The following is a 26,023-nucleotide window of genomic DNA, read 5'->3' on the forward strand; positions in this document are numbered from 1 at the left end:
ATGTTTATTTAAAGTCATACTATTCAGTGCTGGTGATGATGGTTCAAGTATTTGCTTTTAATAATAGCAAATTCATAGATAGCTGGCCCAGTCTCACTGCTCCAATTCCCTCCCTCCTTGTTTGGTAGGTAGTATTATTCCCATTTTGCCAGTGCAGAAACTAAGACACAAAGGTCAAGTAACTCATCCAAAGTCACACAGGTGATGTGCAGTGAACCTGCTTGACTGCAGGTAGAAGTATAAATGAAGGGGGGGCCTGCGAGTCTCAGTTGGTTAAGTGATCTCGGCTCAGGTCTCTTGCATGGGGGCTGGTGTGGGTTCCAGCCTGGGTCCGACTCTGTGCTGACAGCTTGGAGCCTGGAGCCTGCTTCAGATTCTGTGTCTCCCTCTCCCTCTGCCCCTCCCCTGCTCATGCTCATGCACGCGTGCACTCTCCCTCTCAAAAACAAATAAACATTAAAAAAAAAAATGAAGTGTAAATGAATATGAAACCTTGCCGGCGGGCAGTTTGGAAACACATACCAACCCTTTAAGAATGTTCATTCCTTTTTACCTAGTAATTCTACTTCCAGGAATCCATCCTAAGGAAACAACCAAGATGAATCATTTTGTTTTCCAACGCACACGTGAAATGATAGCATGTCCATTATGATGCTGTGTTGCAGTTGCGTCATAATGTACGTTTAGTACGTGGCATGACAGTGGGGGCCAGTTCATGATAAAACGCTAAACGAAAAGAAGTCCAAAAAAAAATCTATATGATATGTACATACGTATCGTAACACACTGTGGTTTCTGTGGGTGGTTGGATTCTGATTTTCTCGTCATCTTTTTCTCTGTTTTTACAATCGGCACTTATTAATTTTATAATCAGAAAAAAAACCTCTGTGTCTTTTGGTTTGTGTGTGGTTGATGCTGTTTCCAAGGCGCGCAGGGCGGCGGGGATCCCGCGGCAGGATCTCCTGAAGACTGCCTGCCCGGCCGAGATAGCCAGGGACGCTAACGGGTCTTCGCCGCCCGGGAGCCGGCGGTTACTAAGCCGCGAGGTGGCGCGGCTCCTCGGAGGAGCGGCGCTGCCCAGAGCGCAAGTTCGAACACCCTCGGGAGGGTGGCGCGGGCGGGGGCAGTCCCCGCAAACAAGTGTCGCCATGCCGCCAGCGGAGAAATTCTCCCACAAGGTCTCCTGGGGTGGTTCGTCGCTCAAGCAGCCCAGGTGAGCCGGGGATGAGGTGGTCCCGGGCTGCAGGGCCTCCCAGGAGGGGCAGGGCCCAGTTGGGGTGGGGGCCTTGTGCAGGAGTCCGAGGAGCCCGAGAGCCGGGCTGGGGTCCGGGCTTGCCTCCGGAGAGGTGCCCGGGGACAGTGGCTTCCTCATTGCCCCGCTGACTAGCGAACCCTGGCCTGGCCTCCAGAAACACCCCGGTGCTCAGTGACAGCCCTCGCCGTCACGCACGTCCCCTCTGCAGGGCTTCCGGCCCAGACCGGGACTCCGCTTTCTCACTCACCTCCTCGCTGCCAACCCTCCACTTGCGCTACAACTCTAACCCGGATGAGTGGGACAAGAGGGCCATAGGGAGCTACTACGAGTTGTACGCGGCGGCGCTGGGCAACCTGGAATGGTTGCGGTTCTGTCTGAGTCGGCACCGTGAGGAAATCCCTGCAGATGACAAGGTGAGGCCTTGGAGCTTGGGGGCAAGACCTGAAGTCCTCTGCACTCACAAAAATCTCCTGACATACTTGTTCCCTGGCAAAGATGTGCCTATGCAGCATCCGCAAATGTCCTTTTCTGTGTAGATTGTCCTAATTCACCTTGCTACTGTGGGAGAGCCATTTGGGGGCAGCCAGCAAGGGTGCGCACATATGGGGCTGGGGGGTGGGAAAGGAGTGTGAGCAAGGGATCCCTGGGGGTCAGGGAAGAGGGATGGGTAATCCTAAGGAATTGCTCTCTAGGTTAGTCGTGAGCCCTGCTCAGGCTTCTCCTGCCCTCCTCTGGTCTCCACAGGGTTTCACTGCCATCCACTTCGCAGCCCAGAGTGGCAAGCTTGCATGCCTGAAGGTCTTGGTAGAGGAGTACAAGTTTCCCGTGGACCTGACCACCAACAATGGCCAGACACCCCTGCACCTGGCCATCCACAAGGACAACAAGACCATGATCCTCCCCTGCATTCACTACCTGCTTAAGCAAGGGGCGGCCCTCAACATGTGAGTCCAGCCTGTGTCCAGAAAGTGTCTTGGAGCGTGGGCAGATAGGAACCCCACTTCCAGGTAGGCAGATCCATGCAGGACAGGGAGAGGGCTATGGGGTGACAAGGATTGGGTCCCACATAATGCAGCCAACGAGCCCACATAGTGTGGTAAGGAGATCAGGCTCTGGGAGAGGACAGGCCTAGTTCACATCCCAGCTTTGCCATCTGCTAGCAAATGGAAAGACCTCAGGGAAGCCACTCGACCCTTAGCCTCAGTGCTCTGGTTCCCCAGCTTGTCAGTACACTAGAGTCACCTGTGGAGCTTCACAAATACCAGTGCCTGTGGTTTCAATCAAAGGTTGAAATTGGTATGGGGTGTGGTCTGGGCCTTGGAAAGCCTAAAATATCCCCAAGTATTTCTAATTTGCAGCAAAGTTTGGGAACTATTTCCTCAGTGTTTTCAACTGAAATTTGAGAGGATGACATGAGACTATTGTGATAATGGAGGAAGTACATGAAAAGGGCATGGATGGCATATGAGGGACTGCACTCATTCATATACACAGAGCGCCAAGCCAGAGTTGAGGAATAGAGCAGTGAAGACATAGAAACGGTCCCTGCTCTTATGAAGCTGATATACTAGTGCAGGAGCAGACAGGAAGTTAACTAATAAATGATCAAAATGACAATGTAGTGAGTGGTTACAAGAAATAAACAGGGTGATGAGGTGGTGAGTAAAAGAGGCAGGGAGAGGATCCATCTTGGAAGGGGAAGTCACCTCTAAGGACATGACATTTAAATTGCAGCCTGAAAACTGGGAGCAAGCCAGCCATGCAAAGAACCAGGGAAAAGTGTCCCAGGCAGAGGGAATATGATGCGCAAAGATCACATGTTGGCAAAGAGTGGGGCAAGGTCAGAAGATGAGGCTGAGGTGGAGGCAGGGCTCAGGTCATTCAGGCCTTGTGCGTTATGGCCAGGCAGGGGTAGGTACAGGAGGGCTGACTGACATATGAACCAGTAAGGTTAGTGCTTCTAAGCTCCAGCCAACCCAGCTCTTCTTCCAGCAGTTCTTAACAGTTGCATTTCCGTATAATCAGACTTTTATCATTCACTTAGTCCAAACCCTCCTTCCACAGTGGAGGAAACTGAAGCTTAGAGAGGAGAAGGGATGTGCCAGAGTCACCCAGTGGGCTGGTGGCAGAGCAAGTCTGGAAGCCAGTTTGCCCACCTCTCTGATGGGCAGATGCCCTTTGTCCCTCCTCTCTGCCCTCTTCCCCCCTGGTGGGGCCCTCTATAGTCAGACGTGCAATGGCTCCACACCCCTCCACCTGGCGGCCTGCCAGGGCCTGCTGAAATGTGTGAAGGTCCTGGTGCAAAATGGGGCCGATGTCCATGCCCGAGATGCCATGGGCTGCAAACCCATCGACTACTGCAAAATATGGAATCACCGCGACTGTGCCAGGTGAGAGAGTGAGAACCACCCACAGCCTGCCGCCCTTCCCCTGGGGCCCTCACCTAAGAACTTTTGAGAGGGGGGTCCGGGCTGGGAGAGAAGTCTGCTGAGGAGACTCCTGCCCAGGATATTATTCCCAGGGCTTTCAGCAGGGCCTCACTCCTTTGGGTTTAGCATTACCCTTCCTTTCCCAGAGGCCCTGGGTCCTCAGCAGGAGGGTGGTGATCAGACCATCAGTCACTTTCCTCTCTCACCTCAAATGACAGTAGTTAGTCAGAGGGGCCTTGAGCAGTGGAGGAATGTGTCTCTGGTGGCTCCTCTCACCCATATCAGGCCTTCAGCAGCCAGTCTTCCCAGCCTTGGCTAAAGCTCAGTCATCAGAAGGATGACACACACCCCTACCTTGGCACCAGGTTCTTGAAGGATGCCATGTGGAAACGGGACAAGAAGGACTTTGCTTGTGAGATGGGGAAATTGAAGACGCTCAAGGACCAGCTGGCCCTCATGGAACAGGACTACCTGACTGAGTATCAAGTAAGCGGGAGGGGTGGACAGGGGTTCCCAGCAGCTATCCAAGCATGTGAGCAGAGGACAAGTGCACTCACATGCACAGTTTTTTAGAAGAGTGGCTGGTAGCAATCCCACCCAGAAAAAGCCTCCCTCTCCCCATCCTCTGAAATTCCACCCTTAAAAGCCACTCCTTTACGTCAAAAGTCTTGTTTTGTGTTAGAAAGCAAATACAGCTTAAATTAGCAAGAATTTATGGCACCCCTCCCTAGTGCATTGCCTCCTTCTGGATTAGGAGGAAAATCTCTAATGAGACCCATTCCCTGCGTATACTGGGATTCACATTGGTTAAATAGACCCATCCTTTGGGGCACCTGGCTGGCTCAATCCGTGGAGCATGTGACTCTTGATCTCAGGGTTGTGAATTCAAGCCCCACATTGATTGTAGAGATTACCTAAAAATAAAATCTTAAAAATATGCATCCTTTCCAACAGACACTGTACTCTGTGCTAGGAACCTGCTGGACCCTGAGGCGCCAAAGAAAAATGAGATGTGGTCCCCTCACTCAAGAAGCTTAGGGTCTAGTAAAGGAGGTGGGTTATATTCCCACAGAGGAGGAAGGGTCCAGGAAGATGCCAGAGAGATAATGCTTAAGAGGATCTTTAAAGATGGGCAGCAGTTGGCCATAAGAAGAAGGGAAGGGGTAACCAAACAGAAGGAACAGACAGCCCTGTGGACAGGCCTAGAGGTACAGGAGAATGTGGTATATGCTGAGAGTAGGGGATCAGATGTGAGTTGGAGACTGACAACCTAGAGACTTGGCAGGGGCTCAGATCTATCATGGACCTGGGCTGGGGAAGAATGGGGAAGTAGCTAAAGGATTTTAAGCAGGTGTCATTATATAGGATGCGAGTCCAAAAAACCAAAAAGAAGATCCTGGGAATCCTAAGTGAATCCATAAGTGGGGAGGGCATCAGGCCTGGCAAAATCCAGTACTCCAGCTTGGTTCCAGCTGCATTTTTCTCCAGCTTTCTCAACCCTACCCTCTTCTGTTGTTAGTGTCACCCAGTCCCATGTGCCCAGAGGAGGCAAAGCTCATCCATTCCCATGACTCTAAACTTTCCCAGAAGCCCCTTGCAGCTCTCCCCTTATCTCTTACTGGCCTCATTGGATCATATGTCCATTCTTGCTCCAATCCGTAGAGGTAAAGGAAAGCCATGTGCTGGCTGACCTGGGTCTGGGGCAAGGCTGATGGAATTATTATGATTGGCTTAGCCTAATCAGAGCCTATCTCCCAAGCTGGGTCAATCTCCATACCACTTGATTGCTTAGCAACAATCTGGGAAGTGAGACACTGAAACAAGGGTGTGGAAAGGGGGCAGTTCTGTGACAAGTTGAAGGTTCAGTTCTAGTAGAGGCAGAAACAGAGAGGTAGGCTGAGTCATCACCACCTGGTGCAAAGAGCCAGCCAACTATATACCCTGACATACAAGGCCTACCACTTTAAGAAGCCTGCCCAGATCGACTCCCCTGGTTCCAGACCTTCCAAACCTTTCTTTCTCCTTCCAGAGTCAAGGATTTGCCTTTCCCCCCATCAAACCAGAGGTTCTCTTAGGGCAGGACATATCTCCACTACCAGACTGGGGGCTTCTTTGGGGGTGGAGGCTTGTCTCCCCCATGCGACTTGAGGCTCCCCATAGGGCAGGGACTGTATCTCCCACTCACGCTGGAGACCTAGGGCAGAGGCTGTGTCAGATTGGAGGTTTCCTCTATGGGAGAGGGTCTATCTGCCCCATCAGCCCAGGGGCTCCCATAGGGTAATAGTTGTCTCCCTGTCAGAACAAGGGCTCCCATAAGGCAGGAGTTCCTCCCATCAGACTTAGGTTTCCCCTGGGGCAGCACTGTATGATGGGTGGCCAATGACACCTGAGGTTTTCGAGGGCTATAGCCACAGGGCCCCCTTCCACAGAAGCGGGGAGGGGGTAGCCCTCCACAACTATCTTGTACCCTCTGATGTTGCAGAAAGAGCACCAAATTCTGAGAGAAGCTAATTTCAAGAAGTGGCTCCACTGCAAGCAGCTGCTCCGAGGCCAATCCCTGATCCGGACCGCCAAGCGAGAGCCTTGTACCCCACGCCAGGCTATGGCCCTCTCCAAGGCCACCAAGTACCAGGGACTGAGGCCTCCCAAGAGCTTCTACCCCTCCCCAGAGGCGCGCCTGCGAGAGACACCGCGGCCCAAGCTGCAGCCCTTGAGGACACACACGCCCATCTACATGCAGCCCACGGTCAGGCGGCTCAAGTCATGGAATGTTAGCAACAATCCTGCCAGATCACCCACCACCCAGATCGGCTACACGCAGGGCATCCGCCTGGGTGTGCATCCAGACCCCAGCTCAGAGCATGACTTCCGCAGCTTCCTCAAGGTGATGTCCGACAGGCACGGTAGTGCCAAACTGTGCACAGCGGCCGGCAACCAGGTGGCACCTGTGCCCCAGCTGCCTTTCGAGGTGATAGTCCAAGAGCTGTACCCTTCGGTGCGGCCATACAGGATGAAAGTGCCCCAGGGCTTTTGCTCTGTCAGCATGAAGGATGTGCCCCAGAAGCGGCACTTGGGTGATAACAACTTCTGGACTGACGCTCTGGCCATGAACCTGCGCGAGACATTTGATGAAGCCTTCCTGGCAGCTGTGCAAGCCCATCAAAGGCTCCCCACTCGACACTACCTGAAAAGTCCCCCATAAACTTATTTTGGTAGGCTCTCTACCTGAGGCAGCCCAACGGAGGCTGAGATGTGATTCATGGTGTGGACGGAGGACAGGGAGAAAAGTGCCCACAGGCTTCCCACTCTCTAGCGCAAAGATCTGAGCTTCTCTCAACAAAAGCCTATATCCCAGGTCTCCCTTCTCCACAAAGAAATTTCTTGGACCCCCTCCCCCCCCCCAGGAGATTTAAGTTAGGGCAAAGGCCTCAGAGTGGGTATCAGTCTCTATCCTGGGCCCTAGCATTGTAAAAGTGACACTTGGGTGTCCCCAATACGTCCCCTCCCTCTCAGCCCACCAGGAACAAGGCTTCCAGGATGAGGGACCGCTGGAAAATTCTGCCTCCTGTTCAGATTAAGTCCTTCAAGGTTTCTGTAGATCAGGGAGGCACAAGCAGCATATCTCGGGGGAAAGGAGGGAGGACATGTGGCTTCAGTTCGAGACTATAGAAGCACTTGCACTTCCTCCAGGTAGCTATCCTGGATCCCCTGCTATCCCCTGTACACATCACTACAAATCATTCATTAAACAAACATTTATTGAGTGCTTTCTATGTACCAGGCACCAAGCCAGGCACTGTTGATACAAAAACTGAAGGACAGTCCCTGCCCTCAAGGAGCTTACAGTCTAGTGGGGAAATAGACCAGTAAGCAGGCAAGTAAGCCTAGAGTGAATTGTGTGGTGTGCTGGGGGGGGGAGAGGAGACAGAGCTCAGAAGTAATGAAACCTAAGTTGAGAAGGTACCCAGGTGAGCAGAAGAAAGGGGAATCAAAGTGGCATCTCTGAATACAGGAGGCTGGAGCACATGGTGCAAGGTGGCAAGTGATGAGACCAGAGGCGAGCAGTAACCAGATATCACAAGTCTCACAAGCCATGCTAAGGGGTCTGGACTTTATCCTGAGAGCAGTAGGGAGCCATGAAAGGTTGTAGGCCAGGGAGTGACCTGATCAACTATACATTTTAAAGACAACTCTGGCTGTGGGACAGAGAAGCAGAAGGAGGCTGTCACAATAATCCAGGTATAAGTTGATGACAGTGGCAGTGGCTTGAATCAAGAGATGTTAGGAAAGTAAATTTAACAGTTTTTAGAGACTGGATGGGGGTGGGGAGGGGCCGAAAAAGAAAGCAGGGCTAGAAAGCCGGTTTCTGGTCTGGCTCCTGAGAGGTCTTGGGGCCACAGCAGGTACCCAAAAGAGGCAGGTTTACAGAGGACAGCAACAAGTGCCCTCTGGCCCATGAGAGTTGTCTGTGCACCCAAAGGCAGAACTATGTAGTTCAGAAGACCAGGAGGGACATCGGGGCTGGAGGTCAACTCTCAATTCCTTGGCAAAGAGTCCTTGAAGCCATCAGCATGGATGGGCTCCTCCAGGGAGCCCACAACAGAACCCTGAGAAACCCCATGTGTGGGGGGCAAATGGAGAGGCCTGTGCAGGAAACTGAAAGGAAGAGCCAGAGGTAGGAGGAAAACCAGCCAGAGGAGTGCCAGTAAAGTGCAACTCAAGGAGCTGGAGGTGGTCAGCCCTGTCAGATGCTGCAGAGATCCAGTAGGATATGAGAGGACTTAGCACAAAGCCACCGGCGACCCCCAGGCGAGAAGCCATATCATCATGGTGAGGAACAAAGAAGTGGATGGCAAGGGAGAGCAGGGCCAGCTGCTGACCCACAGTGAAGTTGGTATCGGCCTCCTGCGTCTTCCACCTTGTCCTCCCTTGTCTGCATAGGATAAAAAGGCCCGGCCATCTCCTCCCCACCAAGAAAAACCCAAAATGTGCTACTCCTCTCAGGGAAAGGGACAGGCTGGTATTTTTAAGAGAACAGGAAACACTAACGTCAGGAGATGCGGGGCTGTGGTGGGACTTGAGGCAGGATATAGAAAATTTCAAGCACAGACGCCTTCCCCGGCTTAAAGGTACCACAGGTGCACTGTCCATCTCCGCACCCGCCAGCCTCGCTCTGAGGTAGAGGACGTGGCTAGGAACGGCTCTCGTGGGGGCTGCACGCCAACGTGTACGGCTGAGTACTTGCAAGGCACTGCAGCTGGAGTGCAAAGTCAGCATATGCTGGTCTGTGCCAGGATCTGGCCTGCCTTCTTGCAAGACTGAGGCCATCTCCTCAGGAGCCAAGAGCACACAGCAGAGAGGGCCAGCCCTCGTGTGCTCTTAGAGTGACAAACCATTTCTCCCCTCAGTCCCAGTTCTTAAAAATTAGGCTGTAACCCAGGCTGCCTGGAAGCCAATTTCTATTTTGTTTCTCCTCAGGCCTGAGACAGAATTCGGCCAGAAACCACTCCTTTTCCCCAGGGGAAGACTTGCAAGTAGGATATTGCAGATATTCTGAAAATCCAACCCAGTCCCAAACTGTGCCTCTCTGTCCCCAGTTGTGACAACCGTGGAGCCGCAGGTAAAGAAGAGATGGATGAAAAGGGAGGGGGCATGAGAAAGGCCGCCTCCACCCCAACTCCCCTGATCTGGCTCAGCTCCTCAGCTCCTCATCGCTGCTCATTTCCCACAAAAGGCCATGACAGCAGTCGCTTCGAGAGGGCAAGACCCAAACCCAGAAAAGGAGCCACTGGAACAGAAAAGCCCGTCCAGTCCAGGGCAGAAGAGCAATAGGAAGAAAGGGAGATGAACTTTCAGGGTATTAAGGCAAACAGTGCCACCTAGAATCTTTATTCAAATGGGAATCAGCACTTGGACAGAAATCACAGTTCAACAGCAAAAACGATTTCTCTTGGAAGTGCCAAGCCATGGCCCCTCCCCACGGCCATCTGCCCAGAGAACTTATCCCTATTTGCTCTCCAGCTTCACAGCCCCTGCCCCGCCTGCCCAGGCTGAGCCAGAACCTCCTGACCCACCACAGAAGCCGGCAGGAGGGTCACAGGGAGCTCAGCTTCCGCATAACCAGGTGGACCATGGCCTCCTGGCTAAGCAGGCTCTGCCATCCCCCCGGTGCCCTCTGAGGTCACGCCCTCTAGCAACGTCAGATCTGAGCCAAGCTGAGCCCCTCGAGGAAGGTGGGGACGAGGGCTTCAGGGAGAGTCAAGGGAACGAGGGCCAGGGCTGGGGGAAGGTGCCTTCCAGGCTCACGGCCCCCACCTAGTGCAGAGGCCCAGGGGCCTGACTCTCCTGATCTTGCTCCCACATCCCCTCCCCAAGGGGTTCAGTATATCTTCTGACGACTGGGTAGAATGGCCTCTTTGATGAAGGAGAAGACAACCAGGATCCCTAAGCGTTTGCCCCGCTTGCCTTTGGTGAAGTAATTGGAGACCACGTCATCTGTGGAGACATAGGCAGGGAGATGAGTGTGTGTGTCTAAATGTGAACACGGCTCTCCCCACCTGGAGCCCAAGTGTCTCCCTCACAGGGCTGGGCTCTGGCTCCCCGTGTAGATCCAGGTCTTCCTGGTGTCATCCCACCATGACCCCTGACAAACCCCTTCTCACCTCCTGGCTGCATGGTGGAGGGCAGGATGTTTTCCCCAGCCGACAGCGACACAAAGAACGCAAACGGGATTATCCACAGACAGAAAGTGAAATAGGCCAGGACCTGGCAACAAGAGACACTGAAAAGAGGGTGCCCCGTAGGTGCCAAGGGTGGGCCGGACACGGTCACCGTGTATCTTACAGAGGCGCTCAAGGGTGCACAGAAGGCCCCACATCTGATCTCTGAAGGAGGCCAGGGCCCAGGAAGCAGAGACAAGACAACCTCAGACACGGAGATAATTCAGTAGGGAAAGGTGAAGGCTGAGGATGGCTGAGTGTGACCACAATCCCCAAATCCTGGTCACTAGGACAAGCAATTCCTCTGAACTAAAGGAGGCAGATGGAAGGCAAAACCATGGCTGACCCATATTCTCCCAAACAGTGACCCTGTTCTTCCCAAGGGTCTGAACTGCAGCAGCAGGGTGTGGAGGGACCCAGAGAGGAGAAAGGCTTGGCGGGCCACTGGGAGGAGCCGGGCTTCAGGACCGCAACCTGCCCAGCCCCGTGAGATGTGCATCAGACAAGGCCACCCCCTGCCCCATCCTGACCTCAGGTGATCCTGGGAGAACCAAAGGGCTTCCCGTGGGAGAGCAGTGTCCTCCCCACCTCTGCCAAAGGGTTGCCTGCTCCTCATCCACACTGCTTTCTAAAATCATCAGTACTATTTTTTTTTAAATGTGTTATCCCTAAATAGACTGTTTCAAATCATAGCTAAGTTCACAAAGCAAATAATGCAAGTCCCCTTTACTTCCCCTGGCCCTGCTAATAGTTCGACGTACTGAACACTTCTTACCTCTGAGAAAGGATAATATTCCTCTGCAAAAAACTGAAACGCTAGGTAGTGATTCACCACCACTAGCCCTGTTGAGGGAATGAAGAGTCAGTCAGTTTGGGGAGAATAACATAAAGCTAGACTTTTAACCTTCAAAAGGCCCCTGGGAGTGGGGAGCCCTGAGTCTCAGTCCTGATTTTACACCCATCTCACAGTATGGCTATAAGCCAAGCACACCACCCTCCAGAACTCAGTTTTCCATCTGTTAAAATGGGAGCATTAGCTCTTGCCTGCCCACTGCAGAAGGCATTTATGAGCAAAATTAGAAGGCATTAAGAAAGCTCTTTGAATGGTTTAAAAATGAGACTTTAATGTTACATAATTCAAAGCACTGTGACAATCAACCTGGTTTTAAGTGGACGTGAGTCCTGAAGAGTGCTCTCCCATGGGTGTGGGTGCAGGAAATCATGGGTGTGCAGGTACCAAACATACTGCCAACAGATTCTACTCTGAACTGGGCAGCAGGGAGAGGGCCTCAAATAAAAAGGCTCTCTCTCCTCAGGAATAAAAGGGCACAGTTTGCTAGGCACACTTTTATGGATCCTCCAGATTCTGGGGGAAGGGGCCCTTCCTCGTTCTGTCCCAGGGTAGGGCTCCCTGGTCTAAACTAGTATGTTCTGGACTGACACCCACCTCCTTAGTGTACACCCACATTCATGGAGGGAGAGGTGACGTGTAGATCCCGGGGACGGGCTGCTCAGAGACAGGCATCCCTGCCTGTTCTCACAGTGAGGTGAAGGGCGGGCACCAGAACAAAGCGCAGCCTCAAACTGAACGCCCCGCACAAACACCTCACAGTCCAGTGCCATGTCTTGCTTCTCTTTCCTCCTCTCTGGTGTCTCCCTTTCTTAGGGAGAGCTCCACCATACCTAGCCATACTCTAGAAATGAGGCGAAACTGGAAGACAGATGGTGCCTAATGCCCACACATCTTCAGACGAACTCTCTCGGGCATCTAAAGGGCAGGTCAGGGGAATGACAAAGGGAAGCCAAGAGGGCCTGCTGCTGTGGGGGGATGGGGAGGGTTCTATCCCCTGGGAAGATGCAGGAGGGGTCTGGTCTCCAGATTCCCCACACCAACCTCCACTGAATACATCCTCTGGTGGAATCAAACCAAGGTGCTCAGGGAAGAGGCCAGTCCTTGCTTTAATGCTATGCCCTCCTTGTGGATAGCATTCTCTTTCCAGATTATCCCACAGAAATAGTAAAGTGGCTCTAAGAAACCCCCAATTACATCTCATATCCTGACCAAAGGCTAGATGACCAGTAATGTTTAATGGGAGAAAAGGCAATCCTGGTAACCAAACACTTCCCGGAATCTTTTCCGGGAATATCTATAATCGCCTACCGTGTGTCACTGGAGTCCAGCATCTTTAAACAGATTGAGAAGCTAAGGCCAGAGAGGAGAAATGACTCTCAGGACCAGAAAGTAGTGCCAGGTCAAAAACAGAAAAGTCAGGGTCCTCCAAACACATCTGTCTACCCCAAGGCAGGTGCCTGCAGGGGGACCCACAGACCCTTGTATTAAGACTTCGGGGCAGACGACTAGCTGGCGAGCTACCTGCCTTGCCAGGGTGGGGCCCTGGGCTTTTCCTGGCTAAGTGGTTTCTTAGGAGCCATGACTATGCAGCAAACTCACCTTTTCTCCCTTCTCAAACTTACCTCCCTGGGAAAGCCCTCCCTGTCTGAGTAGCCCACCCCTACCACCCCATCCCCCCAAATTCTAGTCACTAGAGCCAAGGTTCACTCTAGGCTCCTCAAGTGTGAGCACCCCAAGTTCCCCATCAGCCTGGCCTCCTGGAGGACCTCAGTGGTTTTGCCTCTTTTCTCTATATCCCCACAGTGCGCCTGACTGAGCTGGGCACATGCGACCACCTCAACTGCCTCCCCAACTCTGCCCCCTCTCACCGCACGAAAGGATGAAGTTAGGCGAGGTCAGCATGATGAAGGGGAAGGTCTGGAGGAGGCCAAAGTAGACGAGGTTGGTGAAGAGGCCCACGCCAATCATGAAGGTGGGGAAGCGTTCAAAAACGTAGAGGCCAATCAGCACAGCCGTGGAGAACTGAAACAACCAGAGGTACACAGTGCAGGGAGCCTCTTCCAGGCAGCCTTCTTGGTCTCACTAACCCCCAGCCCACTCCGGGGAACACTAGGTTCATATGCTTCAGTCTCCTCCTGTTTCACAGTCACAGGTCTGGCCTCCCCAACTTGTCTCTCAGCTCCCAAAGGGCAGCGTCTTTTCACGCCATTCTCAAAAAGTTGACAGCAACCCACCATAAAGGAAAAGAAAACAGTTTACAGATCAAAGTTCAAGTTTCAATTCTAGTCTTTTCTGTTTTCCTTAAAATGCTGATCATGACCTACTGAATTGATTACACAACCCAATAATGAATGACACCTGCAGTTTGAAAAAACACTGTTCTGAAAGACTTATAGCTGTCAGCACTTAACAAATGGCAGTTGGCGGAATGAAGCTATAATTCCTATAGCAACACCCACAAACCAGGCCCCTGAACCCAGAGCTGAGAGCTATGGTCTTGTCTCCACTACTAACCCTCCACCCCAAGCCGTGCCCAGAGTGGCTGTTGACACCAGGTGACTTGAGCAGCACTGGGCTTCTCCCGTCCAAATATACGCCCCATCCCCGCCCCTTCCTGCAGCCGGCAGGAATCTGACCGCGCCAGCAGGCACTCTGATAGCTTTGACATCAATGGCAAGGATTGTGTCCTCAGGAACAGAAGCCTTCCATGAAAGCTCCGGAGGGCAGGGCTTGGGCAGGCTTCCCTCTCTTAGGACAAGCCACTTGACCCAGTCAGAAAGAGGGCAATGAGTACTCTCACTCAAGTACTCAAAACTGTCCTTAGGTCCTTCTTAGTTCTAAATGCCATGAGCAGAGCAAGGGGCTACAGACAATGGGAAACAACCAAGCAAAGGCCAGGCCGTGGTGCTGTCAACAGAGATGGCACTCAGCTGTCACCTGAAGGAACTGAGTGAAGCAATGCCACTTGGGGAAGGAGGTGAGGGAACACCTGTTCCAGACAGCACACTCAGGAGCCCAGATGCAAGTCGAGGGGATAGGGGTGGCACCCTCAGGAAACAGCAGCGACACAGGTCTCATTATCCATGCCAAACTTTCCCCACTTCCTCCTTTGGAGGCAAAAGGGGAAATCCTGGGAAATCTGCCACTTACCCAGATCATGTATTTTATGATCCTGCTGGTGGCCACTGTGTATTCTTCTATCAGTTCTGCCAGGTAATAGAGTCCGGCAGCTGAGGGGGTTAAGAAGAGGAACAAGCGGGGAGAACATTAGCCAGAGTCACTTCACCATCCTGGTCGTTCCTCTCTCTGCAGCTGGTCCCCACTGACCCTTCATGAACTCCAGCACGTAAGGAAAAACCAAACATCCCATGTGGTGTCCTTCCCTGACAAAGCAAAACCGTCAGAGCAACTAAGGAGACTTCATAAAACTGAATGAAAGCCTGTATTTGACGCCTCAGCACAATGCTAACCTCTGGTTCTAAAGGACAAGTTCATTCATTCATTCAATAATATCTGTGGGCACCCGGCACGGGCCAGGTGCCGGGCTGAGTAATGAGAGTACAGAATAAGACAGACAAGGTCCCTTCCTTGACCCAGCATGGGTAGGTGGGTAGTAGGCAGAGGAATCAGATGAGCCCAGTGTGATAAGCCCTACTTCCGAGAAAGCAGAGGGCACCACCAAACCCCATAAGGAGAGCTTCCTTGAGGAGATGACATCTCAGCTGGGACCAAGAGTAAGAACCAGCCGGATAGAAAGAGAAAGCGTGTCAAACTCCGAGACAGTAGGCAGTACAAAGGGCCGGAGGCGAAAGAGCGGCGATAAGCCTGGAAAAGTTCAGCTCCGTAGGCCCGCGAGGGTGGGACCTGCAGCGGCTGGCAGTGCGCGAGCTCGGGCAAGGGGCAATGGAGTTAGCCACTCCCAGGCAGTGCCGGGGTGCATTTTGTGACACCGGGAAGGACCCGCAGTCCCGAGGGCTGCTGAGTTCAGCAAGAGAGGGCAAGACCTGACGGGACGAGGAAGGAGAGAGATGCGAGGGCCCGGAGCACCGGACAGAAGTCCCCCGGGTGGCTCCGGCGCCCCCGTGAAGCGACCACCCTCGAGATGCGATCCCCGGCCAGCACAGATGCCGGACGGGAGCCCGCGCGGATCCGGGTCGCGCACTCTCACCGACGGCCAGCGTGATGAAGGCCACCTGGATGAAGAGCGACAGCCAGCTCAGCACGTACATGAACCACATGGCGCCCCCGCCCCACCCGCCCCCCGACAGCCAGGACGGGCCTGCGCGCTTCGGCTCCGGCGACACGGAGCCGCCGCCACCGTCGCCGCGTCCCCGCCCCGCGGACAGCGGGACGACCGTACGCCGCCGCCGAGAGAAGCCCGGTCGGGGCGTAGCCCCCTGCCGAATCCGGCCTAGTGCCGCCTGCCGGCGCGGAGGACCAACCGCCGCGGCCGCGTACAGTACAGCTCTCGGGAAGCTGCATCCCCGAGGTTGCACCGAGGGGACGGCCAGCAACGCACGGCCGGCGACGCAGCTCGCGGAGGCAGGACTGTCCCGGGGAGCGGGGAAGCGGCGCCTGCCGGAGGGACAGGCTTCGGTGTGCTCCCTGGGCTCTCCTGCTTCCAGCGTGGAGGGGTCCAGGGCGCGAGAGGGCCGCCTGACCGCTCCCCAAACAAGCACCGACCAGAAGCCTCTAGGCAGGTTTGCCTACAGCACTTTATCTCGCTACCGCAGGTAACCGGGACACAATTGTTGCATGCCTAACGCGTGCCAGGCACTGTGATTAAAGGCTACGCTGCATTTTCGTAATGGAAGTTGATTGGATGACGTAGATCATTTTATGGATAGGGAAGCTGGGGCCAAGGAAGGTTACCTTGCCTCAGGTCATACATCTAGGAAGCGGCACAGGCAGAAGTTGGGGCACCTTTAAATCAGTCATCTTCAGGCGTAACTCTCCCTTCAGGCTGAGTTCCTTTAGGGTACTTTCTTCACCTTTGTATCGCCTGCACACCGCCAGTGGCTGGCACGCAAGGCGCCCAGTTGCAGCCGAATGCATTTACTATCTACCATGGAGTGAGTTACCGAGGGGGAGGAAGGAGCAGGGCAGCCCTTGTTAAGAAGTTCTCCATCTAGTGGCCAAGACAGGCATGCAAACTAAAGTGTGAGGGATTCGGCCAGGCTACTCCTCTCAGAATAACCTTTACATGCATAAACGTAAATACAAAATTAAACATTAATCAAAAATTAAATATAGAATTACTATATGATCCATCAATTACACTCCTGGGTATATACCCCGAAATATTGAAAGCAATGACTCAAAAGAGTTATGTATACACCAGTGTTCACAGCAGCATTTGGTAGGCTCCTGGATAGGATAGGGCTGGTCACCAGAAAGACCAAGCCATGATTAGAAGCTTGGAACTTTTGGTCTCATCCCCCATCCTCCACAGAGGTGAGAGGGGCTAGAGATTGAGTTCATAATCAGTCATGCCTCTGTGATGAAGTCTCCCTAAAAATCCCAATACTGTGGGGTTCAGACGTTGGTGAACGCATCCCCGTGCTTGGAGGATGGCACACCCCAACTGCACAGAGACAGATGCTCCTGAGCTGGGGACCCTTCCAGACCTTGCCCTATGTGCTTCTTAACCTGGCTATTCATCTGTATCTTTATAATATCCTTTGTAATAAACTGGTAAATGTAAGTAAATGTTTCGGAGTTTTGTCAGCCAATTACCTTTGAGTTGTCATTTCCAAGTTTTGTCTAGCAAATTACCCAACCTGAGGAAGGTGGTGTGGGAACCCCCTACTTTGTAGCCAAGTTGGACAGAAGCGTAGATCCCCTGGAGACCTGTGACTGTAACTGGCATCTGACTTGAGGGCAGTCTTGTGGGACTGAGCCCTTAAACTTGCAAAATCTCACTGAGCCCTTAAACTTGTAAAATCTCACACCAACTCCGTGTGGTTAGTATCAGAATTGAATAAAATTATAGGACACCGAGTCTGTGTACAGGTTGTTGGAAAATTGGTTGATGTGAGGGGAAAAGCCCACATGTTTGGTGTCATAAGGGTTGTGAGTAGAGAAACAGTTTTCCTTTATTACCACAATGACAAAGTATGAATGAGCGTAAATGATGTTTCAAAATACCTTCAATCATGTGAGAGAGGTATGGATATTACTAACAAGTACTATGAGTCTGTTGCCTTTATTCACCATGGAGGGAAATGTTTAGTTTCAGTTAGAGGTTATTAGTGCAAATAAGATGGAATTTTTTTTCCTTCCAATTTTCCAGGGTTCTGGAGTTGATCTCCCTGAATTCTATGTCCACTGTTGACTTCTAAGGTGTCCCAAACCCCTGCTTAAGAATTCCTGAGAAGGGGGGCCTGGGTGGTTCAGTCAGTTAAGCGTTCAGCTCAGGTGATGATCTCACGGTTCATGAGTTCAAGCCCCACAGTTGGACTCTCTGCTGACAGCTGGGAGCCTGGAGCCTGCTTCCAATTCTGTGTCTCCCTCTCTCTCTGCCCCTCCCCTGCTGTCTCTCTCTCTCTCTCTCAAAGATAAATAAACATTTTTTTTTAATTTAAAAAAAAGAATTACTGAGGAATATGTATAAGGGACAGTGGGAGCTTAAAGGGCTGTGTGCCTGTTTATAAGCCTCTTTGTTGCAGCGTGGGGAAACACTGACAACGAAAGTTTATTAATAGGAAATTGGATAAAGTACCTTTTGATACATCATAGAGTAAAGCCATAAAAACAAATGAGGATGGAATAAGTCACGGGGATGAAAGGTACAGCAGAGGGAATACAGTCAATGGTATTATAATAGCGTTGTACGGTGACAGATGGTGGCTACACTTATGGTGAGCAGAGCATAGTGTATAGACTTGCTGAAATCACGATGTTGTATACCTGAAACCGATGGAACATTGAGTGTCACCCATACTTTAATAAAAAAGAAAAGAGTATGGGGCGCCTGGGTGGCGCAGTCGGTTAAGCGTCCGACTTCAGCCAGGTCACGATCTCGCGGTCCGTGAGTTCGAGCCCCGCATCAGGCTCTGGGCTGATGGCTCAGAGCCTGGAGCCTGTTTCTGATTCTGTGTCTCCCTCTCTCTCTGCCCCTCCCCTGTTCATGCTCTGTCTCTCTCTGTCCCAAAAATAAATTTAAAAAAAAAAAAAAAAAGAGTAGAAACAAACAACAAAAATGAGGATATTCTTTATGTACCCATGTAAGAGGATCCCCCTTTTGAATAAAGTAAAAGACTGGGGAAAAACAATCTAGGTATTCTTTATTTAGGTATTTCTTTACATTAAACATTTCTGAAAGGATACATTACAAAATGATAACATTAAAAAAAAATGGTAACATTATGGGGTGCCTGGGTGGCTTAGTCGGTTAAGTGTCCGACTGTGGCTCAGGTCATGATCCCGTGGTTCGTGAGTTCAAGCCCCGCGTCGGGCTCTGTGCTGACGGCTCAGAGCCTGAAGCCTGCTTCGGATTCTGTGTCTCCCTCTCTCTCTGCCCCTCCCCCGCTTTCTATCTCTCTCTCTCTCTCTCCCTCTCTCTCTCTCTCTCTCTCAAAAATGAATAAATATTAAAAAAAATTTTTTAATGGTAACATTGCTTTCTTCCTAGGAAGAGAGGGTGGGGTTCAAGAGTAAGAGAGAGCCTTTCCACTGTATGTCTTTTTGTCTTCTTAATACATGAAACTATGTAAGTATATGTAAACACATTACCTAGTCATAAATTACGTTTAAAATTAAAATGTTCAGGGGCGCCTGGGTGGCGCAGTCGGTTAAGCGTCCGACTTCAGCCAGGTCACGATCTTGCGGTCCGTGAGTTCGAGCCCCGCGTCAGGCTCTGGGCTGATGGCTCAGAGCCTGGAGCCTGCTTCCGATTCTGTGTCTCCCTCTCTCTCTGCCCCTCCCCCGTTCATGCTCTGTCTCTCTCTGTCCCAAAAATAAATAAACGTTGAAAAAAAAAATTTTTTTTAAAAAAATAAAATTAAAATGTTCATAGGTTGCTGGATCTTCTGGGAGGGCTCAGATTTCCTGTTTTTACCCCATCCCTTTGTGAGAAAAGCCACCGTGTAGTGGCTTACAGGGAAGATGCCTAACCTTGGATCACGTGGCCTGGTCACCTGGGAGTCTGAATTTGAGACACAGATGCATCAGTGAGTAGAGGCACAATAAAATATCAATTGTTCTTATTTTCCCTAAATATTATCTTCCCTGGGAGGGAGAAGAATATAAAAGTATTCCCCCAGTCCTCCCAGAATTATACATCAGGGGAATTTGAGGGGCACAAAGTAAAGCGCGTTGTGGTGACTGATGCGTGGTTGTTGCTGCAGAGCTGGGTACCTTCACTTCCCCGCACTCTTAGGGCCCAATTGGCCCCAGGAACCAAGGCTTGAGCACTGGCATTTCCTCCCACAGCAGGAGAAGCCATAATTTCCTGAGAGCAATGAGAAGCAAGCCCAAGGAACTGGCTCCCGTCTGCCCCACCTGACCCAACAGGGCTGGACAGGGCTCAGGGAGGCTCTTCAGGAACGATGCTTAGTAGGCAGGAGGTCACAGGGGAGAGCAAACCCAGCCTCCCTTGAAGGAGGGTTGGGAGGAAGGAGGAGGGCTTCCCACCTTCAGTTCAAGGGACTCAAGAGTGAAAGGGTCTGTAGATTCAGAAGTTGGTTGATTTACATATTGACAATAAGTATATACACTTATTCCAATGATACACACAATCCTTTAACTTTTACTAGTTCACACACTCATGTGTTACCATTTAATGCTGGCGTGTGTGGGGACCAATTTCCATACATGTCATGAGGATTTTCTAGGGGAAATTAGCTTTCAACATCATATGGATCTCTTCCTCAAAACACTTAACTGCTAGCATTTATAGTGTTCTTACTCTGTGCCAGGCACTGTTCTAAATGATTTGTATGTATAAACCCATTTAATGTTCACATCTAGCACAAGAGATAGTGCTCCTATTATGTCCTTTCCACAGAGAAGAAACCTGAGTCATAGACACCTTGTCTGTGGTCACACAGCTAGTACTTAGGAGAGGTGGGGTTTGAATCTGGGCAGTCTGGCTCCAGAGCCACTGTTTTTTCTGGTCTCTTAAAAGTCACTTGCTTTGTTGTGATAGTGATCCTGCCCGTCTTGTCACCATCTGCCATTTGGCTGGTGGGCTGGATCCTGCTTTATCTCCCTGCAGCCTGCTGGACTTCTGGGTCTTCCTCTTTTCCCTCTACCTTCATCCTTATGGGAGCTGATGAACACACCTCCAGGTTCTGGTCACTTCCCATCCCTTCCTGCATCTTCACTCTGACACTCTCACAGCCTTACACCTTCCCTGAGCCCCAGGCCAGGGATGGGAACTTAGCTGGTTCTGTGGTCCCACTGGCCCACACAGCTGGGGCGGGCACATCCCCAGGGGCTGGGAAGAGCGGACGATTCGGAAGGAAAAGGCTGGGGAGGGCAGCAGTGTGCAGCTTCAGTTCTGCGTCTTGGCTGCTGCCCTCTAGTGGCATCCAGAGGAGCTGCAGAGGACCAAAGCCAGGGCTAGTTCAAAGCCTATTGAAGGAGTTTTGAGAGACCGTGGGAAGCCTTATCACCAGTGTTAAGTGTGGGCCAGGAGGGCACGCCAGGAGAACACACACACACACACACATACACACACACACACACACACACACACACACACACAACACACAGATGGAGACAAAGTCCACATCGGCATCTGGGCCTCTGCTGCCCCTGCCTGGCCTGGCCTGGTTGTGTGAGAGACACAGTGAAGTCAGAGACAGACGGTGGCAGGCCTGGAGACCCAAGCCCCTCTTCCTTTATGATCTTCTTCTCCCCCTGTGGAGCTCCTTCCTGCCCCTTTCCCTGTCAGCACCCCAGCCCCAAAGGAAGCACAGTTATGCCCCCCACTGTACCCTCACACATAGAATGTCACTGAATGATATCCCCTCTCCAAGATGCCCATGTCCTAGGGGAAATTTTTCCTAGGATGGTCTGTGTAATCAGCAGCTTTATTGTTTGACATCTCACCCCTCTGGTCTTTGTTTTGCTGCAGCTTAGCCAGAGCAAAATTTGGTTAAGAAACAAACCACAAACAATGAAAAACAATGACCCCTGCTATGTTCACATAATCTATACGTCCCAGGATTCTAGGCCTCCTGACCCTGTTTCTCTGCTCTGCCTCCCCCACCCCAAACAGCTGCCCTGGTGTTCCTGGCACCCCTGTCACATGCCTGGGGCCCCAACTCAAGTGGCTGAATTAAAGGGCCTTCTAATGACAAGTTCTCAAAGGGCTCTATTAATTGCCTTTCATTAAGCTACTAGGCCTGAGAGGACCACGTGGGAGGTGAGGGTGAGGGGGTGAGGCTGGGGAATAACAGGAAAGAATAAGGTGGGGGAAGGGAAGCAGTCTGGGACTTCGTACAGATCACATGAGACCCTTGCTGACCTCTCTTTCTCTCTCTCTTATCTCTCCCTGGCTCTGTCTGTCTGTCTCTGTGTGTGTGTCTCTCTCTCTCTCTCTCTCTCTCTCTCTCTCTCTCACACACACACACACACACACACACACACACACACAGCAGAGCCCCTGAGCAGGGTTGTGGGGAAGCAGCCAGCTAACAGAAGCCCAACCAGGGCTGGGAGCTCCTCTCCAAGGAAGGAGGCAGCCCCATCGGCCAGGACAGCAGAGAGCTATTCGTTTGTGTCTGTCTTTAGCATAACACAGATTATTGGAATCATGGCTGGGATGTCTCCCCATCTTTATTCAAGCAGCTCTGAGTGGTCTACCAGACCAGGAATTGCTGATGAGAAGAAAAGAAACTGCTCTCTCTGACAAGCTAGCTCCCCTCCTTGGCGGGGGGGGGGGGGGGGGGGGGGGGGGGGGGGAAGGGGGGAGGGAAAAGGACGAAATGAATATATCACAGGACTAAGGTTTTTCAGGACCAGAAGATGGCTAGTTCTACCATCCACTTCACAAAGCAGGCCAAACATTAGCCTATATTTGAACACCTTAGCAAATCACTATCCCCAGTCTATAAGGAAATTTTTCCTTCTACTGGGCAGATTGGTCCAGTTTTCTCCCTTGGGACCACCCAGAAAAAGTCTATATCTAATATAATATTGTTATTAATGGCTAATGTTTGTTGAACATATCTTTGTGCTAGGCACTGAGCTATGCCCTTTACACAAACTCTCTTGTTTAACCCCCACAAAAATTCTATAAAGTAGGTATTATTTTTATACCCATTTTACAGGTAAGGAATCTGAGGCACAGAGAAGTTAGCAAATTGATCAAGTTCACTCTGCTGGTAAGCCCCAGCCCACTCTGCTGGGCGACCAACCATGCTGATATACTCAGCACAGGGGATTTCAGCGCTAACCAGGAAAGTCACAGGCAAACTGGGATGCGACCAGTCCCTAGTCTTCCGGGCATGAGCTACCCACATGCTTAACCACTGAGATACTGTCGAGCAGAGCGCCGTGCAGCAGGAACCAGTGCCAAGGGAGGACTCCAACTACAAGGAGGGTAGCCAAGGTCATCACAATGCGAGCCACCAGGACGAGAAATCCAAACACTGCCCACTGCCATCTTGGTGTTGGACTCACCAAGGAAAACATCACAGTCAAGCACTGGATGGAACAACACTTGACTCACATAGAAAAGAGAAGATCAGTTTCAGCAGTGAGCATCTGTCCCTCATGGCCAGCGGGTGCCCCCAACAACGGATGCAGCCGGCAGGGCATTTGACTTCCGTGCAGCCATCTCCTACCACAGCAGAAGGCCCCAACTCCTCCCTGGACTTTGAAATATGGAAGGCTGGGGGTGTGCCCAAGGGCTATTGACACACCGCTTGGGCAGAACAAAGAGGCACACATCCAGTCTGAAACAGGGAAAGACATTCTCACAAGAGGTGATAAGCCCAGCATAGCTCTGTGGGCTTTTTGTCTCTTGGTGAGGAAGTGGTCTGGGCCTGAGGCTTGTTCTTAGGCACACACGGGCACCTTTCCCCAGGATACTTGGCCTCAGAATACCCATTCTTCAGATGCTTCACTTGCACACACTCCCGCACGGCCTCTCCTTCCAGCCAGTCTCATATGTGACACTCTTCCTCCACTTTGACAAACTTTTCATCACCTCCCTCGTGGCCCTGCAGTGGTCTGAGTCAGGTGCTTACAATAAAGGGGAACGGCCACATGTAGGCTGAGCAGGCTACTGCCAGACCTCCTCCTTGCCTTGTCCCCTCCTGCCAGAACCCCTATTTTGTTTAGGGCAGCAACGGTGCCCTGCTTTTCAAAACAAAACAAAACTCTCTGTTATCAGCCATGGGGGCGGGGGCAGGCAGGAGAAGCAGGAAGAGGAGGTGGAGGTGTGATGCAATTCAAATCCAACAACCTGTAAACGTAGAGCCCCTCAGGGGAGCCCTCCTTGCCTCGGCATGCCCCCTCTCTGCTCACACAGACAAGAGAGAGAGAAAGAGAGAGAGAGAGAGAGGTTTCTTCTCTTTCCGTGCTTTCTTGCCTCAGATGCAGACTCCAGCCTTGCTCGTTTCTATATGTGCTCGTTTCTATACCCCAGCACCTGGCATGGGGCCTAGCATGAAGAGGGGCTTCTGGTGGGCAAATCTATCCCACCTACAGCCATATTTCTGCTGGGTGATGCTGCACCCCTGGAGAGGTAGAGCCTTGACCCAAGCTAGCCAAACTGATCCTCTTTTAAAAAAATTTTTTTTTCTTCTTCAACGTTTTTATTTATTTTTGAGACAGAGAGAGACAGAGCATGAACAGGGGAGGGGCAGAGAGAGAGGGAGACACAGAATCCGAAACAGGCTGCGGGCTCTGAGCGGTCAGCACAGAGCCCGATGCGGGGCTCGAACCCACGGACCGTGAGATCATGACCTGAGCCAAAGTCGGATGCTCAACCGACCAAGCCACCCAGGCGCCCCTGATCCTCTTTACCTAAGCTAGCCAAACTCATCATTATCTCCCAGAACTGGAAAGGTGCCTGAGAGAAAGCAGGACCAGCCTGTGTGTGGTGTGTGGCACTTGGCCATTAAGGGGTCAACTTGCAGGCCTATCATGTGGATGACAACAAAGGAAGCCAGGCCGCCATGAGAAGGCCCAGGCTGATGTGTTCTTAGAGTACAGTCAGTGGAGCATGGCCTGGGCCTTCCAGATCCTAGTTCCAGGCCCTTCCCTTCCCAGCTACCTTCTTATCCTTGGTTCTGTGAGGCACCACTGAGTTTCTGTTTCTTGCAACTCCAGAATTCTAAGTGTCCCAGGGGAAGAGGTTCCCAGGGCTCAATAGTGCTGACCCCAAGTTTGGGCCCTTTCCATCCCACGGCCAGCTGGACTGACCCTTCCCCCTCCCTGTCCAACACTGAGTCAAATGGTTCTTGGTCCTGGTCACACAATGTAATGACCTCAGACTGATGGAATCAGACTCTCTGGCTGGGACCTGGGTGGCAGCAAGTCTCCTGTTTGCACAGGGTTTCCTCAGGGCAGCTGGATGGGAACTTCTATCCTAGGGGAAAGGAGAGCACAGGAGATGGTGGGGTCACAAGAGTCCTGAGCACTCATACCCACCTCCTCCTCTCAGCTGCCCTACCCAGCCTGCCTTTCTTCATCCTCCTCTCATCCCTACTCAGCCAAGGACAGCTCTCTGGAGCTTTCCTGGCCCTACTCCCAACCCCCACATGAGACATTTTGAGCCATGGCTCTAGAACCCTAAAGAATCCCACTCATCCTGACCCCTGCCCTACAAAGACTCTCCTACTCACCCTTCTTACTTCACAGTGCTCTTCCTGCCCCTTCTCTCTGCCTGTCCAGTCAGTTCCTACCAGTCTTTCAAGACCCAGGCAGCATCCCTCCTCCACAAAAGCCTTGCTGAGAGTTCTAGGCCACTCTAACCCCTTTCTTCTCTGACCTCCTGTTTAAACTGAGTCCACAGTCCTCATCAGTCTCATCTGCTGCCTCCCTGTGACTTCTGAGCTTCTGAGTGAACTTTCTAGGAGGTGACGCCTTGCCTGCCCAGCCAGTCTGTGAGACCCACGTCTGTCCACCTGCAGCCTGGTTCAAGCCCTGGCAGGCACGTGGAGGGGCTCAGAAGGGATGCACTGGTTGCCACTAGGAGCCCCTTTCCCTCACTTCTGCGTGTCAGATTTTCAGGGAGGGGTTCCCACCCTTGGGAGAGTCCTAAAGGGGCCGGGTTAGAAGGGAGCAGGCTCACCCTCACACGGAGCCACAACTGTAGCTGATAAAACCGGTTAAATTGGGGAAGAGAACCAGATTACCTCTTAATTTCCTCCCAAATCTGAAATCTGAGCCCAACATACTGGATGAACTGCTGTCCCAGCCAGCCTGCCTGCCTTTCCTCATCCCCAGCCTCCATACTCCTTCAGCGTGGGCAGCAACAGTGATGAGAGCCTGAAGCCATAGCCAGAGGCCAGTAAGAGGCCAGAATCAGCATGCCACTGGTCTGGCTAGCTGTGGCAGCGGGAGTGGGGGTGGGGTGGGTGGCAACATGTAGGCAAAGCTAAGTGCAAATCTCTGGCAGCCAACAGCAGCAGAATCACATCTCCAAGAACTACGAGTCTCCTTGCCACCCTGTCTACAGCCTTGACAAGAGTGGAGCAGGCAGCTTCTCCCCAGAGCCTTAGGGCCAGGCTAAGGAACAGGGTGGTACAGACCTCAGAGGCTGACAGGTGACGAACCTCAAGACAACTCGCCCACTCATGCCCAGAAA

General features: G+C 52.0%; 2 protein-coding genes across 4 annotated transcripts; one reads left to right on the forward strand and one right to left on the reverse strand.

Annotated features, from left to right (window-relative positions):
* The first annotated feature begins 1,105 nt into the window (after positions 1-1,105).
* On the forward strand, positions 1,106-6,923 carry ANKRD53 (ankyrin repeat domain 53). The gene is made up of 6 exons (XM_043603619.1): positions 1,106-1,213; positions 1,464-1,668; positions 2,000-2,199; positions 3,481-3,645; positions 4,050-4,170; positions 6,167-6,923. The coding sequence occupies exons 1-6, from the start codon at positions 1,149-1,151 to the stop codon at positions 6,884-6,886; spliced, it is 1,476 nt and encodes a 491-aa protein (XP_043459554.1). The 5' UTR covers positions 1,106-1,148; the 3' UTR covers positions 6,887-6,923.
* Positions 6,924-7,424: 501 nt separating this feature from the next.
* Positions 7,425-16,335, reverse strand: TEX261 (testis expressed 261). Of its 3 annotated transcripts, none has more exons than XM_043603624.1 (6): positions 16,129-16,335; positions 14,407-14,486; positions 13,125-13,278; positions 11,179-11,246; positions 10,347-10,449; positions 7,425-10,179 (listed from the first exon to the last, which is right to left on the reverse strand). In XM_043603624.1, the coding sequence occupies exons 1-6, from the start codon at positions 16,145-16,147 to the stop codon at positions 10,064-10,066; spliced, it is 540 nt and encodes a 179-aa protein (XP_043459559.1). In that variant the 5' UTR covers positions 16,148-16,335; the 3' UTR covers positions 7,425-10,063. The 3 variants fall into 3 exon arrangements, with proteins under 3 accessions (XP_043459559.1, XP_043459558.1, XP_043459560.1); XM_043603623.1 differs by lacking the exon at positions 16,129-16,335 and adding an exon at positions 15,425-15,649; XM_043603625.1 differs by lacking the exon at positions 16,129-16,335 and adding an exon at positions 15,425-15,591 and having other exon boundaries at positions 10,347-10,353.
* Between the last annotated feature and the right edge of the window lie 9,688 nt (positions 16,336-26,023).

The sequence above is a fragment of the Prionailurus bengalensis genome, chromosome A3, assembly GCF_016509475.1.
Source record: "Prionailurus bengalensis isolate Pbe53 chromosome A3, Fcat_Pben_1.1_paternal_pri, whole genome shotgun sequence".
Classification (NCBI taxonomy): domain Eukaryota; kingdom Metazoa; phylum Chordata; class Mammalia; order Carnivora; family Felidae; genus Prionailurus; species Prionailurus bengalensis.

Bases quoted from the DNA above. Each gene is read 5' to 3' on its own strand.
- ANKRD53 (XM_043603619.1), top strand. From the start codon at position 1,149: ATGCCGCCAGCGGAGAAATTCTCCCACAAGGTCTCCTGGGGTGGTTCG. The intron at 1,669-1,999 runs GTGAGGCCTTGG...TGGTCTCCACAG, and splicing joins AAATCCCTGCAGATGACAAG to GGTTTCACTGCCATCCACTT. The intron at 3,646-4,049 runs GTGAGAGAGTGA...CCTTGGCACCAG, and splicing joins AATCACCGCGACTGTGCCAG to GTTCTTGAAGGATGCCATGT.
- TEX261 (XM_043603623.1), bottom strand. From the start codon at position 15,494: ATGTGGTTCATGTACGTGCTGAGCTGGCTGTCGCTCTTCATCCAGGTG. The intron at 14,487-15,424 runs GTGAGAGTGCGC...TAACCCCCTCAG, and splicing joins CTTCATCACGCTGGCCGTCG to CTGCCGGACTCTATTACCTG. The intron at 11,247-13,124 runs GTGAGAGGGGGC...TTCCCTCAACAG, and splicing joins TAACTTCATCCTTTCGTGCG to GGCTAGTGGTGGTGAATCAC.